General features: G+C 41.5%; 1 protein-coding gene across 1 annotated transcript in view; it reads left to right on the forward strand.

Annotated features, from left to right (window-relative positions):
• LOC147684254 (putative cation-transporting ATPase 13A4) overlaps nucleotides 1–18,021 on the forward strand; it is a 356,830-nt gene that overhangs the window by 213,047 nt on the left and 125,762 nt on the right. The window contains exons 17-18 of the mRNA XM_086944652.1: nucleotides 14,231–14,348; nucleotides 15,657–15,781. Coding sequence (XP_086800778.1) covers nucleotides 14,231–14,348; nucleotides 15,657–15,781 — 243 coding nt within the window. The remainder of the gene's footprint in view (nucleotides 1–14,230; nucleotides 14,349–15,656; nucleotides 15,782–18,021) is intronic.

Genomic DNA, 18,021 nt, shown 5'->3' on the forward strand with positions numbered 1-18,021 from the left:
TCTATTTGTGATGAAATGCAGGCTGTGAAGACAAAAGTTCCACAATCGGGTGCCTGAATCTGAATGTCTCACTCCACATGTGCAAGTATTAAAGCAACCGGATAGCAAACACAATCACAGTCATATGAAAACGAAGGAAGTACTTCAGAACATGGGTAACAAAAATATTGTCTGAAAAAAGAATAGTTTCAGCCATTGCCGCCGCGTCATCAGAGGGCTGCGCCGGGATTGGCTGCAGCTCTCCAGGACTTCAGTGACATCAGCCTCTCCTCCAGAGATTAATGCAGTGCAGGCGCTCTGCTTGTTTTTGTTTAGTTTTCTTAATTGAAGAAAATGCTGAAATGTTTACTTTTGGGCCACTGTCTTAGTACATGACGAGGAAGCCTGCTTTCTTTAGTTTTTTTTCCTCTTTCATCTTGCCTGCATCGGTGGAGGAGGGGGAGGAAGTTCTCGGAGGAGGACTTGATAAAGGGTTCAAATAACTGATCAATGCTGCTGAACGTCCTGTGATTTTTGGCCACCCTCTTAATCTCCTGTAACTCCCACCCTCATCCCCCAAAAGAAATCAACCCAACCTTGTGTACTGTAACCGACAGGGTCCCAGTGTGAGGCGCTTTGAGTTTCTTGAAGCCACGTATGTACCGTAGGCGGCTGTGCCGCCTCCATGACAGGCCATCAACCGCTTGAGCAGGGCCGGAGCGAGGTCTGCCAGGCTCGTGCGGTATTTGGTGCGGGTGGCTCTTCAGTACAGATACATTGTGGTGTGTGTGTGTGGGAGAGAGGAAAGACTATTTGTTTTGCAGTAATAGTAATTGCATTAATATAGCGCTAACTAACTCTGACCAGGCGTCGAAGCGCTTTTTTCGGCGAGTAGCACGCAGCTGACTATTAGAATTTTTAGGAGTTTTGTAAACTGCTACATGTTACCTCGCCATTACTTCAGGGCCCCTGAGGAGATATCAATGTACATTTTTATAGAAAGGGGCAGCTAGAGTCCAGTCGGATGGGTGGGTGCCAGTGCCAGATATTCTTGGAGCCTGGAACCTGACCTATGAGGAGGCTGTAGATCTGACACTTATGTTGATCAAAATGTACCGATTATTATTTATGAGAGGCTGGCAGTCGGATGCTGTTATCTTCCTGGCTCCAAGGGGACCTTATTGGCATATGTGCACTTAAGGTTCCTGTAACATAACTAGAATCTCACCACATGCAAAGAACACTAAGGGACAGGCTAGTCAGTCTTTCTGTCTGTCTCTTTCGGCCTGGATACTATCTTTCTTTCCCTGTTACCATAGCTTTCTTATAAAAAAGATGTTAATATTTCACTTCTGTTTTTGTATTTTCGTCACAATAAAATACACTGAACATAATCTTCACAAAAGTTATTTACAAAAGTTTAAGCTATTGGCATTATAAATTACCATAACTTTTAAGTATTAATTGTGTAAAAAAAATAAAAACCATTGTTATTTGTAATAACGATACATCTAAGTCACGTAAATAAAACACATATTGCATTACAAATTCTATAGGTGTCACATTTGCAAAAGTTAAAACTATTGGCATTGTAAATGACAAAGCTATTAATTTTGCTATTTTCAAAACCAACACATGAATAAAAAAATTGTCATTTACAATACCAATAGCTCAAACTTTCCTAAAGCGAGACCTATTGCATTGCAAATGCTTGTTTATTTGTCTAATTGCTAAGATGAAGTTATGCGTCTCTGTGGTTTCAACAAGGCACACTTCAAAAGCCTCCCTCTATTTTGGAACCAATTTTTCGAGGCAGTTAAGAGGAACCACAAGGGAACACTTTAACACATAACCATTGCGGCGAGAGATCACAGTTTCCTATTGTGCAAGGGGTTTAGATTTACCACATACTTGCCCGGTAAGATCAAGCTTCAACGTGACACTTTGAGTGTTTGTGCGTGTGCTCCCCAACTAAGCTCAAGTTAATTGAACTAGTTTCATCTTTTCCAATCGTTTGCTCTACTTGGATTCCCTCTGAGTTGTCAGCTAGGGGTAAGTATCTATTCGAGTACTCTACATTTATAACCTCTCTAGGTATTGGGTTTCCTTGGTTCCTATCTGTGTTATCAATGTTATCTAGGGGTGGGGGTCATACCAGTACCCAATCTTGACTTTAAAGGTGATGTAGTTGATGGTTGCAACAATATTTTATAATGAGCTTGGTGAATAATAATGGTTGGGCTATTGGGCTTTGCTGGGACCACTTTTTCTCTTCTACTATAGTAAGATGAAATTTTACTTTGCCCCTTAATACTAGACTCTTTGCCACTAGACAACATATTTTCTACCTCTTCTATTAAGTCATCAATAGTGGCCAAAGTACAGTTCTCTGCTGCAGATTTGGCCAGTTTTTGCGTCCTTCTATCTTTTTCCTTCCTGTCATTGATTCGGCTGCTTTCATCTTCCCCATTGTTGCCCTAATGCTTTGTTGCAAAAGCTGGTATTATGACTCTATAGTTGATGCAGTAGATTACAATAGGGTTAACTTAGGAAGCAAACAGCATCAATCGGCAGCTTACACAGATTACAAGGCAGATACACTTGTATTCAACAATGCGGCCCGTATAACAATATGATGAGATAACAACCCAGGATTGCCACAACGATCTATCTATTTACTTTAGTATCCTAGATTCAGGTGTTTGTACATGAAGACAACATAGAAATCCTCAACAAATATATCACTAAAAAAGATGCTTTCAATAAAATCAGGATAGCAATTATTCAATAAATGCTATTCATTTTTAATAAAATACATATTAGTTCATATCCTGCTTCGGCATATGTATATAGTCTTACCCCAGTGATAGAGACATGCCGTGAGAAGCCTAGCCCGGCCTTATACAGTCTTTTACGGGCGCAGACGGGCCTACCCTTGGCCCGGGCTTCTTTATGCACGTACAATTTTTAAGATTAGAGGTGTATAGGACCTCGTGACTTATAAAGAAATATTTCAATTATGTAAGTACAGTTTAAAACTATTGAGGGGTAGGAAAGCCATATGAAGGATAAAAAAATAGTATTATGCATATACAATTTACAGTGGAGGCTGATGTTGTGACGTCTTCTCTTACCTTTGTTTCTGTTGTCTTTTGTCGTGTCTTGAAAGGCTGCGGTTTTGCTGAGTTTGGAGTGTTTTAGACAGTCTGTCTGTCATCACAGCAGAGGCAGGCAAAAGAGAGCGTGCTCACGTCAGTGCCCGCATTATATGGGAACTGCGAGGGCTGTCCAAACCAAGCCCAGGGCCGTCATTGGTAGAGTTTTCTTGGTCTATAAGAATGATGGCCCTGGAGGACATCACATTGGCTAATGTATTGGTTTCCAGGCTAAATGACAGCAAGCATGCTTGGTGGTGGCATGTGGGTAGTGTGGGCGGGCGTGCACTGCGCATGTGCAAGTATGAGTGTTTGCACCAACAATTAACAACAGCGAGAGATGGGGGCGGTGTAATAATGTACGCAGAGGCAGGCCCAGAATCAGATCTGCAATGAGTCAGCACTTCTAATCATTCTTCCTAGCGCACCCTGAGCTCTGATTTGTCACTGAGAGGGTGATCGCACCATAGTTTGTACTGCTTATCATACTCAGCGTGTACCCGCGCATACGGTACGAATATGCTTTGACGTTACGCGTCGCATTAAATCTTTTGGTGTGAAGTCATGTACGGCGTTCTGTACGCGTTAGGGGGCAATGTTTCTACTTGGTTTAAAACATGTATGTATTTAATGTAGATACTAAGGGCAGACATTTGGGATAACTATGATTTTTTAAAATACTTTTATTAATCCCATATTACTTTTAAAAAGAATTACACAAATCGCGGAGAAGATCATGCGTGCTCGTATTGAAAGAGCTGCGCAAGCGCATCATAAGCGTACGCAAAGCCATGTGACTTCAAAAGTAGAGATTTGATTGGTTCGTAGCTTTTCCTATTGCGAGTGTTGAAAGTTCCATCCCATTATAATTATTCGACGTTGAGTTCTAAGAAGAAGCATTTGTTGTGAGAATCTTCTCAAATAGAAGGAAGATCACGATAATAAGAACAATGGAGTCATCTTCCAGCAGTTCTTCAGAGGGAGATTTAATTCCTGAAGAAGCTCCGAAGAAGAGGAAAGAAGCTCTAATTTGGAAGTTTTTCACTTTTCCAGAAGGTCAAAAAAGGTTAATGCTGCAAAAGTAACCTGTAAAATTTGCCAAACAACTCTTTCAAGGGGTGATCAATGTTAAAAATACTCCTTTGGCACAGCAAATATGATGCAACACGTGAAGAACTTGCACCCCAAGAACTTTGCTCGAGCTGAAAGATGAAGGTTGCACGAGAACCCACCTGCTGCTACACCAAGCACATCATCTGCGGCAGTATTTTCAGCAAGCAGTCCACACCCACAAATTGATTCTGACTTTGCTAAAGTTACATTTCTTTGCATTTATTGCGATAAACTTTTGTGTTATGGGGAACTGTCTATCTACCTGATAAAACGCAGGATACAGGATCATTGCTGTCCTCGACATTAGTTGTTCTTTTTTTCATTCTTTTGTTTCGCTTGGAATTTGTTGAGAAAACACAAAAAAATACAAAACTAAAAAACAGTTCTTTTTAGACCTACCTTCACTGGTCAAAGAAAGAACTATATTTCTATGTTAGTGTGTCAGAATGAATATGTAGTTCATAAATTAATGAATGAATATATTACTAGTGTATGGAGAATGTGAAAGTGCAGAGCTATAAGGAAGTGCTACAGCATAAATCTATAATGTGTTTACCTATAGTATACTGTAGTATGTGCGAAGCACTTGAATGTAACATATGTACATACATATGTTAGAAGTCTATGCTTCAATTTGCGCTGCTGGTGAAACTGCCTGGGTGAATTTGTATGTGTTAGGGGCGGATTTACAATACCCTTGTGCCTCTTTTACACAGCTGTTGCGTAACTTTTGTGACACAGCGGTGGTGCAAAAGATGTGCCATGGTGTGTGCTATTAACAATCTGACGCATCTGGAGGGTGCATTACATTGTAAAGCCCAGCGCCAGAAGAGGCTTTCCTGTGCAGAAGGGTGTGCAGCAATGCCTCCTAAAAGTGACTGAGTGAAATGTATAACATTTCATTCAGTCACTTTTGAGCTTATGCTGCGTCAAAACCTTGCACATGCTTGAAGCAGGTAAAAGGATTGATACAGCTTTGTGAGCATAGGGCCCCAGAGCATTGCTGGAGTTGTGTTATACTTGCAACCGAAGTCAAGCAATAATTAATCCAAAAATTACTTTGCAATTTAGTTTTGTTTTTATTTTATAATAAGAATATGAAATATAATCTAAAAAATTAAATACATATACATATTTATATTAAAAATATAAGAAATTAGTGTACAAAGAAAGATATAATAATTTATAACTTATCATTTACAAAACCTTTGAAATTCACTGAAAAAACCATAGGTTTCACATATGTTATAGTTAGGAATTAGCATTTAAAAAACCTTGCAAATTCATTAAAAAAAACATAGGTTTCACACATGTTATAGTTAGGAATTAGCATTTAAAAAAACATGCAAATTCATTGAAAAAACCCCTAGTTTTCACACGTCATAGTTAGCTGAACATTTCTCTCATACAAAACCTTTGAAATTCCTCCGTTATAGTTAGCTCAGCTAACTATAACTTGCGCGCCCGCAATGCACTGCTGATGACATCACATATAACATCACTCATGACATGGTCAATGACATCACTCATGACATTTTTGAACTGTTGCGAGGAGCCTGCATTCCGCGTTGCAGCTTCCAGAAATAAACGAGTAATCAAACCTACCTGAGTTGTTGCTCGTCTAAGAGGGTAACTCTTTTGTGTGTGAATATTGCGGCTAACCCAGTCGTGGACTGAGCCCCACCGCACAGCAGCGGTACAAAGGTGACGCCAAATGGTGTGCAGCAGGACAGGAGGTCGTTGTGGAAGAATTTCGTTGCAGCCTGGTCGAGCGTGACCCTCAGCAAACCCACTGTGGTATTATATTTGACTGAATGACAGCAGAGCAAAGCACCCTACCTCAGGAATACTTGGCGGCACTACAGGTACCAGGAGGCATAGCCAGCAGCCACTGGGCGGGTACCATCAACATAACATAAGTGCCCGACATGCTTTGCACCTGCTTAATCATCGTGCCTTTGAAAAAGTGAGCCTCATCACGAAACGCGTCAGGCAATTTGAACTGTTGTGAGGAGCCTGCCTTCCACGTTGCAGCTTCCAGAAATAAACGAGTAATCAAACCTACCTGAGTTGTGGCTCGTCTAAGAGGGTAACTCTTTTGTGTGTGGATATATATATATATATATATATATATCAAAGCTCCTAGGGGTGTCCATTTCAAGCAGCACACGAACACGGTTAGCTTTTTCCCCTTTTAAAAGCTTTATTGGCACACAGGCAGCTTATCCTCAGTTTGGTTTGCGGCATACGACCTAGCCTGACGCGTTTCGTTTTACAACTTCCTCAGAGGCACGGTCGCAAGAAGCCGTGCGGGCCACACCTCCTGATTAAATCCAATTGCACGCTGATATGCAGCTGCTCAGTTTGAGACTGTGCATGAAGAGTTCTGGGATATGTGGTCCGTTCATGCTTCTCGTGTTGGTTGCCCATGTTCGCTCACAACGAGCCCCAAGGAAAGGTGCACTGTTAAATCCAGTAGCCGTGCTCCACTTTGAAGTCGATGATACAGACTCCGTGGCCCCCTGCAGTCCTGGGGTGGTGCCAGCTCCGCGACTGGACAGCCGCGTTAACATCAAAGCTCCTAGGGGTGTCCATTTCAAGCAGCACACGAACACGGTTAGCTTTTTCCCCTTTTAAAAGCTTTATTGGCACACAGGCAGCTTATCCTCAGTTTGGTTTGCGGCATACGACCTAGCCTGACGCGTTTCGCAACCAACACGAAGAAGCATGAACGGACCACATATCCCAGAACTCTTCATGCACAGTCTCAAACTGTCTCAAACTGAGCAGCTGCATATCAGCGTGCAATTGGATTTAATCAGGAGGTGTGGCCCGCACGGCTTCTTGCGACCGTGCCTCTGAGGAAGTTGTAAAACGAAACGCGTCAGGCTGGGTCGTATGCCGCAAACCAAACTGAGGATAAGCTGCCTGTGTGCCAATAAAGCTTTTAAAAGGGGAAAAAGCTAACCGTGTTCGTGTGCTGCTTGAAATGGACACCCCTAGGAGCTTTGATGTTAACGCGGCTGTCCAGTCGCGGAGCTGGCACCACCCCAGGACTGCAGGGGGCCATGGAGTCTGTATCATCGACTTCAAATTGGAGCACGGCTACTGGATTTAACAGTGCACCTTTCCTTGGGGCTCGTTGTGAGCGAACATGGGCAACCAACACGAAGAAGCATGAACGGACCACATATCCCAGAACTCTCCATGCACAGTCTCAAACTGAGCAGCTGCATATCAGCGTGCAATTGGATTTAATCAGGAGGTGTGGCCCGCACGGCTTCTTGCGACCGTGCCTCTGAGGAAGTTGTAAAACGAAACGCGTCAGGCTGGGTCGTATGCCGCAAACCAAACTGAGGATAAGCTGCCTGTGTGCCAATAAAGCTTTTAAAAGGGGAAAAAGCTAACCGTGTTCGTGTGCTGCTTGAAATGGACACCCCTAGGAGCTTTGATATATATATATATATACCCATTTACATCGCAAAACCACAGCAGGTAATGCAATTTTGCATGCCCGAAGTGCTCATCCTGCCCACACCATCAGTAGTATCCCCTATGGGGAATTCATACGCATTTGCAGGATCTGCAGCGATAAAGATTCTCTTGACATGTGTCTCAGTGAGTCCAAACAACGCTTCATTAATAGAGGCTACTCCGATCATTCTTTGGAAAAAGCCCTTCAGAAAGCTTGCTCATTTGATCGCAGCTCACTCCTAGCACCAAAGGTTCCCAACACTTCCACCTCTGAATGTACTGTGAGGCTCATAACCAACTTTAGCACACAGGAACGTAAGATCAGACACAATATTTGCACAGAATGGCCCATAATACTTACTGATGTCATTCTTGGGCCATTGCTTACCAACACACCAAATATAACATTCAGAAGGGCGCCTTCCATGCATGATGCACTCGACAGGCCAATGCCAGAGGGGCCTACCAAAAAGAGTCTTGTAACCAGAACAGGTTTCTTTAAATGCACCTCCTGCCGTGCTTTCACCTTTGCCAAGAATAGCACACATTATGTCACAGCATTCAGTACAACACCGATTCCCATTCGCGAATATCTCACTTGCAGGTCTGAATTCGTTGTTTATAAATTTAAATGTACTTGCAATCTTGAGTACATTGGAAGTACTAAGCTTCCTGTACATCAACGTATTCTTCAGCACATTCGTGCTATTGTGAATAGTGACAACAGTTACCCTGTTGCAAGACATTTTCGTTCAATTCATGACAAAAAACTCAAAGATTTCGAACATACTGTTCTGTGTTCGGTACCTCAACCCGGCCGGGGTGGGGACCGCATGAAGCTACTAAGGCAGAAGGAATCACATCTTATACTGTCCTGAGATACTAAGGCCCCCAATGGGTTGAATTTAACAGAAGACCTGAGCAATTTTTTATGAACTGTTCTACTTATTGCAATGTACTTGGTCCTTGTTAATCCTCATGATGTTCTCTAGTTCTGGATAATCTTTTAGATTTTCTTTTGTTTTATATTATCCTGTTTTCACCTCTTGGTTGGCCGCTTGGCTGCGATATTTCTGATTTAGTCCAGTCTGGTGACCGCCTATATTATATACTATTTTAGAATCGGTACATGGTTATTATGTGTTAGTTACTGCTATTCCCAGACTGCAAATCTACATTGTGAGACTAAATTGATTTAATCTGTCAAATTCTTGGCTGTGGTCTATTGATATACATTACATATTGAACAATTTTCATTGTTTATTTGTGCACCCTTCTATTTATATTTTGACACCATCATTTCTTCTTTTTTTGAATTATAATTTTTTCTGTGCAGACAGTACAAATCACTGTTATCATCATAATGTGATCACTCATGATATTTGACCATAGACACTACGTCACAGCATGTGTTTTGTGTTTCCATCTAATCACTGTGAATATTCATGATTCTTTTCATTCTATGGCACTATGTCGTTATTTACTTTGAAGGTAATCTTTGTTTTTTCACGATGAAATAAGAGGATAAATTACATTTATGCAAGGAATTAACTGTTCATTAATGTATTTAAACACTTTACTTATGAATTTTATATTCTGTGTTTGAAATCTCATAGATTTTCGTGATCACACTGTTTACATATGAACTACTAAATGATTTTGTAAATACTAGTCTGACCTTTATTATTTTGTGCACTTGCATGTTAGTTAGTCTTTTCACTATTCTCATGATGAAATGCAAAGAGGGCGCGTACACTTTTTTGTATTGTCCCACCTTTATTGCTACTATATATGTTTCTCAGAGTTTTGGGCGCGCTATGTGAACAAGCTCCCTAGTGGAGTGAAACGCGTCATCTTAAATTGAATAAACCGTCTTCCTGCAAAGTCACTTGAGGAGTGATTGTTTCTTGGTTGCATTTCGCTGTACTGTGTGAGGTTTCGGAGGTCCAGACCTACTAGGTTCCGCCGTTCATAGACGGAATAAGGACTGCTTTCTTCATACATATATATATATATATACATATTGCAAAAAAAGAAGAAGAGAACTCTGGGTAGTTCTCAGGTTTAGGTGGAAGCAGCTTCTGTATAGAGCACCCTCAAGCTTAAAGACCCATTTCTATCTCGGCATGGATAGCACTGTGCTAATCCTATGCTTAAAAACTTTAATAGAAAAACAGACATTTGAGGTGAGCAAATCTAGAGTGTCACTGGTGTTGAGGGTGCTCTATACAGTAGCTGCCTGTCACCTAAACTTGAGAACTACCCAGAGTTCTCTTCTTCTTTTTTGCATAATTTATGCGTCACTCTTTTGCCTGCAAGGGTATTCTTTTGACTTACACTGGGTGCTCCCTTGTGTCTGGAAAAAGCTAAACCTCTCTGAAATGCTATATTGACAGCAAATCATGTGTCAGGGGTTGCTTTTATTCATTTCAGGTTGGCTCGGATGGTATTTTACCAATCCAAAGCTGTAATACTGTGCCTGGAGTGGTAAAAGGCTTTTGTCATTTAACAGCTTGGCATGGATAGCACCGTGCAATTCCTATGCTTAAAGACTTTGCTTTTGAAATGGTAAAAGACTTTGTCCCTTTCTATTTCGGCGTGGATAGCACTGTGTTAATCCTATGCTTAAATACTTTGATAGAAAAGCAGACATTTGAAGTGAGCAAATCTAGTAACAATCTCAATTTGAAGACACTTCAAAACCGGCACGTGTTGCAAATATCTATTATTGTTGTTTTTAGTCCATTTAATTTTATTGTGCATAATGCATTGCCCATGATGCGTTTCAACTGCATTTACACAACCTTGATCATATGACCCGCTGTGAATGGTAGCGTCCTATTTAACTCCTTACACCCAGTGAATGCATGAACATAACTAACAGACTATGATTTTCCATTATGTAATATTTCGTCCACATTATATTTCTGATGTGTATTTGCTCCATTTACCCCACAATAGTGCTAAATGCTTTTAAAGTGGAAAAATGCATCAAAAGGTGCTTATCTCTGGAAGTTTAGCCGCTTTAATATATTACAATATGTATGTTAATATTTTCATACCCAACCAATTCAAACCTTACTTTCCTGAAGTACTTAAACTATAATGCATTAAAGACTGTCATCTTACCAAATGGGTGACACTGTGCATCAAACTTATCAATTAAATGCATTTCTATCTTGTTCCCCGTCAGTTATTGCATGACCATCCTCACAGGCAGGATTATTTCTCATTACTACGCCGATGCATTTACATGGTTGGATTATCCCCCCACCTCTGTACCTCTCTCAAACCAAAGCAACTCCAGCTCCCAATGCACTCCCAGCCGGCGTAGACAACCATGGGTGGAATCAGGCCTGTAGTAATTATCATTACACAAAAGGATGCCACACTCCAGGATATTGTAGTTCTCATGAATGTATTAACACCACTAACACCCAACAGTGTTAGACCGGAGATATGTTTTCAAGTGCTACTTAAGTGGCAAGCACAATGAATGCTGCTGGCCCAGTAGCAAAAGACACACAGATAATGGACGGATAGAAGAGCAAATCAAACATTCTCCCTAATCCATCATTTTTTTGCTCACCTTTCTCTCTTTGCCACTGGATTCAAGCTAGCCTGGCTGATGGGTGGTGTTGCCCCTAAACCTGTCCCAGGATGCTTGTTTCCGGTCCAAGGAGGGCAGGCCCGGCAGTTTGGGCTGGACTGTCCCCATGAGGCACAGGGTCAAGAGTGATATGCATATGGCTTGGTCCAAAACTGGGTTGGCAAAGTGAGCTAAAGAATGATGATGGATTCAACCCAGATCTGTGACTGGGGAGGAGTGTCTGAAAAGTTTTAGCACTCCGCCCTAAGTTGTCAGGGTATGCCCAGATGTGAGTCCTTTGCTCACTTTGCCACTGGATTTAAGCTAGCCTGGCTGATGAGGGGTTTTATCCGGAAACGGGTCCCAGGATGCTTGTTTCCGGTCCAGGGAGGGGGTGAGTGTCTGAAAAGTTTCAGCACTCCGTCCATCATCTCCTTGTGTTTTCTTTGTTCGCCTTGTAGTAACATTTAATTTTACAGACCCTGGGTACATGTTGCATCATATACTAGGTATGTACATGTAATTTAAATTTACCATTCAGATGTAGGCTGATTTTACCATGATTTAGGGAGAGACACAAGCACTTTAGCACTGGTTAGCAGTGGTAAGCTGCAGAGAGTCTGAAAGCCAACAAAAAACGGTTTCAGCAAAAGGAAGGGACTGCAAAAAGGTTTAGGGTGTCTCTGCAGAGAAGGTCTCCGCCAACACTTACCCTGCCATAAAATGTATTTAGAAATGGTTTGGATGTGGACTTTGAATCGCAATTTGGAAGGGACGTGTTTGACGAGTCCCTTACAAATTTCAATTAAATTTAAGATGTATTAATGTTTTGCAACTGCAATTCCAGTTACTAAAAGGTTACAGACACCTCAAAGGATGTGTGTACCTCATTCACAAAAGGGGACCCCTTCCAATTTTTGAAAACTAAATTTGGGCAAAATGTAGTGGTCTACAGACTGTTTAAAAGAAAATGAACTTTACTTTACACGCTAAGATCTCACATTCTTGGTCTGACGGGCACTTGTTTTGGTATCTTGAAGATGCTCCGTAAGTTTCTACCTCTGCTTACAGAAGAGCATAGAAAGATCACTGTTCAAGCCTTAATAGGCTCTAGATTGGACTATGCCAATGCCCTTTATTTAGGGCTTCCGGACTATCTGGTTCAGCGGCTGCAGGTGGTGCAGAACTCCGCGGCTCGCGCCATCTTTGGCCTTCATAGGCGAGCGAGAATATCCGGGCTGGTACAGTCGCTTCACTGGCTGCCTATCCGGAAGCGGATTATGTTTAAAACTCTGACTTTGGTGCATAAAGCACTTTTTGGCTCGGGAGCAAGGTATCTGCAGCGAAGGCTTGCCTTTTATCGCCCGGTTCGTTCACTTCGGTCGGAATCTCTGTTCACGGCCGTGGTCCCTCGAGTGAGGAAGGCCCGCACCGGGGGTCGTTCCTTTAGTGTCAGGGCCCCCCAGCTGTGGAACTCTTTACCTTTGGCTTTACGTAGTACTCCCAATTTGCTCCTGTTTAGGAAGAGCCTCAAGACCTGGCTTTTTAACCTTTAGGCTGTTTTTTCTTTTCTTTTGTCTCTGTTTTATGCTGTTATGTTTGCTAACGTTGAGCTGCCTGTATAAAGCGCCGGGACACTCTCTCTGAGTAGCCGTGCGCTATACAAATAAAAGTATAACATAACATAACATAACTTTTTAAACCAATCCCTGTTTCTTTTAAATAACACAGACCGCATGAATGGAGGGTGGCAGTCTTAAAAAACCAACAATAAGACGTTACACATTAATTATCTCTGGGCCCATAGAGCAACCTTCCTGGTCCTATGTAAATAACCCACATCATTGCTTTCTTTTAATAAGATTCACTGGTGTCTTACGTTTCCAAAGGGCTTTTCTAAACTAGGGTCCCGAAAGCCCTGTTCCTGTGATTATTTTACAGAACAAGACTTTTTACATGTTATCTTTTTTTGTGACTTTTATGATTATCTTCATAGTAGATATATTTTATCGTTTTTTAAACATTGCCATTTTGAACAAGTGAGGCCTGCTTTGATATACCTGCAAATTCTCTCTTCACCTACGATATTTTCTAGGGTGGCGAGTTTTTTAGCATGGGCATTGCGGTGTAGCAGAGCGTCCACGGTTTTATGAAGACGTGATAAATATTGTATAGAAATTAATAAGGGCAACAAATCCATAGTTATTTATTTCGTATGGGCAAACCAATATCTGGGAGTTTTAAAGTCCAATGTGAGACTAACGCATATGAGTATTTAGATTTGTTCTGTATGATGAAATGTATGTGTTTTTTAGTCTTTTAATCATGGTTTGTGTATCTTTGCTTTTATGATAAAAAATGTGGCCGAATAAAGAATTATTTTTTTTTTTAGACTTGACTTGACCGCATTTAAAAAAAATAAAAGTCTACCTTATTTAAAGGCAATCACAGATATGGTGAACTGCTGACCCCAGCAGTCCAACATCCAATCTGTGTGAGTCACAATGTGCAACCACTCAATTGATAGTTATTAGTTTTCATGAGATAGTTCAGATTGTGACCCACTCCAAAGGGAATTTTCAAAACCTAAGGACAGGGGTTTATTTGCAGAATTAGAATCAATTTGCACAATGTCAGTGCATAATTGAAAACCATTTTTTTACAAATTGATTCTTGGTACATCTGGTCCAAGTCGCTGTAAATAACTGGTAAAATCACCTGAAAAAATGTTACCTGTTTTTTCACCAAACACCGTTTTTCCCCAACACAATTGCCTTCTTGTGGTTAAATAATAGAATTTACTAAAGCGCTCTCCATCTAAGCCTAAATATGTGTTGTCTTGTGACTGAATGAAATTGTGCAAATGTGAGTTCTTGTGATGTAACAGAATGTTGATTTGTGATATTGTTTCTTTGAACAGTCCCTTCCAACTTTTCAAGTGAACTCCAGATCTACACCATGCAAGGATTTCGGGTCATTGGATTGGCGTACAAGCCTATGCCATCACAGACGCCATCTGAACTGCGCAGTTTAGTAAGGTAAGAGATTGAGCCTCCATCCCACGAGCCCTTTCAAGAAGAGGAGGTAACTCTTTCCTGATGGAATTGTCAAACGTCAGCAAGGAAAAGCAGCTGCTCTGCTGAGATGATCGCATTACAGTAATTGGAAACCATGCTAGATTAGTATGTAGTGGCCTTTGATATGACTATCATTTTTTAACTTGCTCCACAAGACCATCTTTTAGTGTGACACATGGTCAGCTTCTGGCTGCAGACTCAGGATTACAAAAACATGTTAGGTCTATGTGAGTGCATGACTGAATGGGAAAGCTTGTATAGAACAACACCGTAAACTAAACCATCTCAGGGTGCTTTCTGAGTGCCTGGAAGGTTCATATTTTGTATGGCTTTTTCTAATTTGTAACCTAATTTCTTAGTTTTTACAACTCCTAAAATGTGATTCCAAATAGATACCAATGGAGTATCTGGAAGGGGTGTATTGTAAGTGTCCAAATACCAAATCAGTGTATAGCAGTGTTTAACAGCCAAAATATATTCAATAACTCTGAGCTAGTATTGATCTCCTAAAGGGAAATAATTTGTAGTTAATTGACAGATTCAGGATCACCGGAGTTAGATTTAAGATTACATTGAGAATGCGGCCAAGTAGATGGATACTGCCAGGGACTACTGTCCCGGGTAATATTGAATACTTAAGAGGAACCCTTGAAATGTATTCAATAGGAAAGATTTGTAGGTGGGGAAGAGGAACTGGTAAAGCAGACACAGTATCTTTGGATGCTGATGAGATTTCATTATATCTGGAGACAATACATTCCTTGGGCAATGTCCTGAAGTCTAATAACTGAAGACACTTATAAACACTGACTCGTGAGATTGTTCCAAGACTGATGGATCATCTGCCCATTGAAATGTTGCCCAGAGGCTCAGAAGTTCTACCCATGTAGCAGTATGCTTCTCCCAGGGTATGCTTAAAGGGGCTACTATCATCCCCTAGACTAAAACTTTGTCTTGGATCAGAAGTGAAAAATATGTTTAAAATGGTAATAATGAATGCATTTTTGAGTATGTTTGGAGAGACGTAAGAATGTGACCATAGCAAGAGAAAGATTTAAGAGGAATACCAAATAGGGTAATAACTGTGCATTGATTGTTGTGCTTAGGGTAAAAATAAGAGGATTTGAAGGGCTGGCAGTGGGATTGGATCCTGAAGACAGATTGGAAGATCAGATCCACAGATTGACTTGAAAGAACATAAAGATGGGGGGGGGGCATTCTTACATTGGTTGCTTTACTGTATCGTTTGCCTTTTTCTTTTGCTTGAAGGGAAGATGTTGAATCTAACTTGGAATTTCTTGGGCTGCTGGTGATGGAAAACCAGCTGAAGCCAGAGACGAAGCCAGTGTTGGAGGAACTCTTGGAAGCTAGATTCAGGACAGTAATGGTGACAGGTATGTAAGATTACCACTGCATCTCAGTGCATGCTGTTCACATGGGTCACACACGGGTGAGGATTTCTGAAACCTCTATTAAAGAGTGCAGCAAGAAGCTTAACTTGTTCACCCTCACAAGATAAGCATCTAGTCAAATATCTAAAACTAATTTATCCAAGTAATAGTTGTAAGCCTTCAATGTGATTATCTTTTAAATGGATTTACCATGTTCACGTAACTAAGACCAACTATCAATCATAAGTATTTGTTATAGAAGTTTTATTTATAAACAATAAAACGTCACTTAGAATTAAAAAAAATCTTAAGACAATGTAAATGTTACAGTCATTCTGCAGTACAAACATGAATTATGTTACACAATGTCTATGATAGGTTCCACTCTGTCAGAGTGATGTATAAAAATACTTGATTTTTTAACAAAAAATAAAATCTGCAATGGTGGTCCTCAACTATTGTAATAACTACACTGCACATGTCCCGTTCAACAAGTAATTGCAGTACAAAAGTGGAGTTCTGCTACAAAAATAAAAGTGTGTTGTTAATATGGGCAAATCAAAACAAATTAAATCAAAGTAAACAGACACAGTCGAGTTTATTTTTTTATCTCTCTCTATGGTCTATGAAGTGCAAACAATGATGTGCCAATAACTTCTGCATTGGATGGAGACATGGCCACATAGGCAACTAAGAAGGCAGCCTAGCTCAGAGTTTTGCTCCGCAAGGGGACTCCTGAGCACCGGGGAGCCAATCAACATTCTAAGGTCCCCTCGGCTCTCTGGGAAGGATGTCTTGCACCCCTCCAGGACCCCGGGGACTGCACAGCACTGTTCCTGGAACATACGCATCAGAAACCAAGCAGCAACATGAGCTGCTGTGATCCTGAGGTCGGCTCCCTTACCTGCCTGCCGTATTGGGTGGGCAAAACCAACAGTGTCCCCTTGGGTGTCTCCCCACCTTGGGTCCTGCAACACATGTGCTGTGCTTCCCTGGACCATGGGGAGGAAGGTAGGAGTGGGCTGGGTGGAGTGATCTGTGATGCACTGCAGACGGAACCCAGCAGCAACCCTTAGACTCTGCCTCCTCCCCTCATGCTTGAGTCATTTGCGGCCCTCACAGAGAATAAGTGTTGGATGAACAGCACTCCCTTTGAGCCCACCGCAGGACCTTATAAATCGTTTTCATCACCCTCCAGTAAGAGCACATGCCTGCCTTTCACTGACATTGTAGACACAAACAGCCTTGGAAAGGCCAGCTTTACTTCATATTTGGTACCTGTGATCTCTCTAAACTCTGCTGTGGAGTTGCGGATGGGCTTTCCCTGCTGCTCTCTCCATTCCTTTCTCATGCTGTTTTACTGATTGTGATGAGCAAGGGGACCTAAAGCAGGAGAAATACTGCATTGATTAAAAAACACACACCATACTGAATCATCCACATGCACTGCTGATCACCTGTTAGGTGCTAAGGGCAAAGCACCTGGGGACTCATTAGCGAACATCCTGCTGGAACTCAAAACCAGCTAACAGTCCACTGATGCTTGACTTGATGAAGCCGAATATAGGATCTTTGATCTTGAGGCTGACACAGGTGCTACTAAAGCAAAGGTCACCAATCTAGAAAAGCTCTTTCTGACCACTGCTGTGAAGAATGAGGACCTTGGAGAGCGCACCAGATCCAATGATGTCTGCATTGTGGCCATTGCTGAATCTACAAATAGCGACGAGATGACAGCCTTTTTGGAATCCCTGCATACATTTCTCTTCAGTATTAAAGATTTCTCTGAGGTGTGTCTTGTGGAATGAACTTGTAGTTCACTTGTTCCCGGTCCCTCTCCAGGGACACCGCTCCGGCCGATCATAGCCAGACTTCTCAACTTCCATGACTGACATACTGCTCTGCTATTAGCTCATGAGAAAGGACCACTTCACCATCAAGGTTCTGCAATTTTAATAATCTTTCCTGACTTTACTGATGCAGTCCAGGACCCCTGCACCAAATGTACAGTGGCGTGGGGTAAGTCATATCCATGTATATAACAAAAGGGAGAGTAAGGGAAATTACAAAAAATATATATGTGAGGTGGGAACTCCTGGTCCCCGGGTTTAGTAGTAACAACAAAGAAGGAGTGCCCCCCGGAGGAGAGGAAAACAGCAATTAGCTATGTCCTACCGTATATATCTAGGTTAGCACCATATGCCCCAATCAGTTTACCGGACAGTGCTTGTCCTTTAAGAAGA

The sequence above is a fragment of the Lissotriton vulgaris genome, chromosome 11 (genome assembly GCF_964263255.1).
Source record: "Lissotriton vulgaris chromosome 11, aLisVul1.2, whole genome shotgun sequence".
Lineage (NCBI taxonomy): Eukaryota > Metazoa > Chordata > Amphibia > Caudata > Salamandridae > Lissotriton > Lissotriton vulgaris.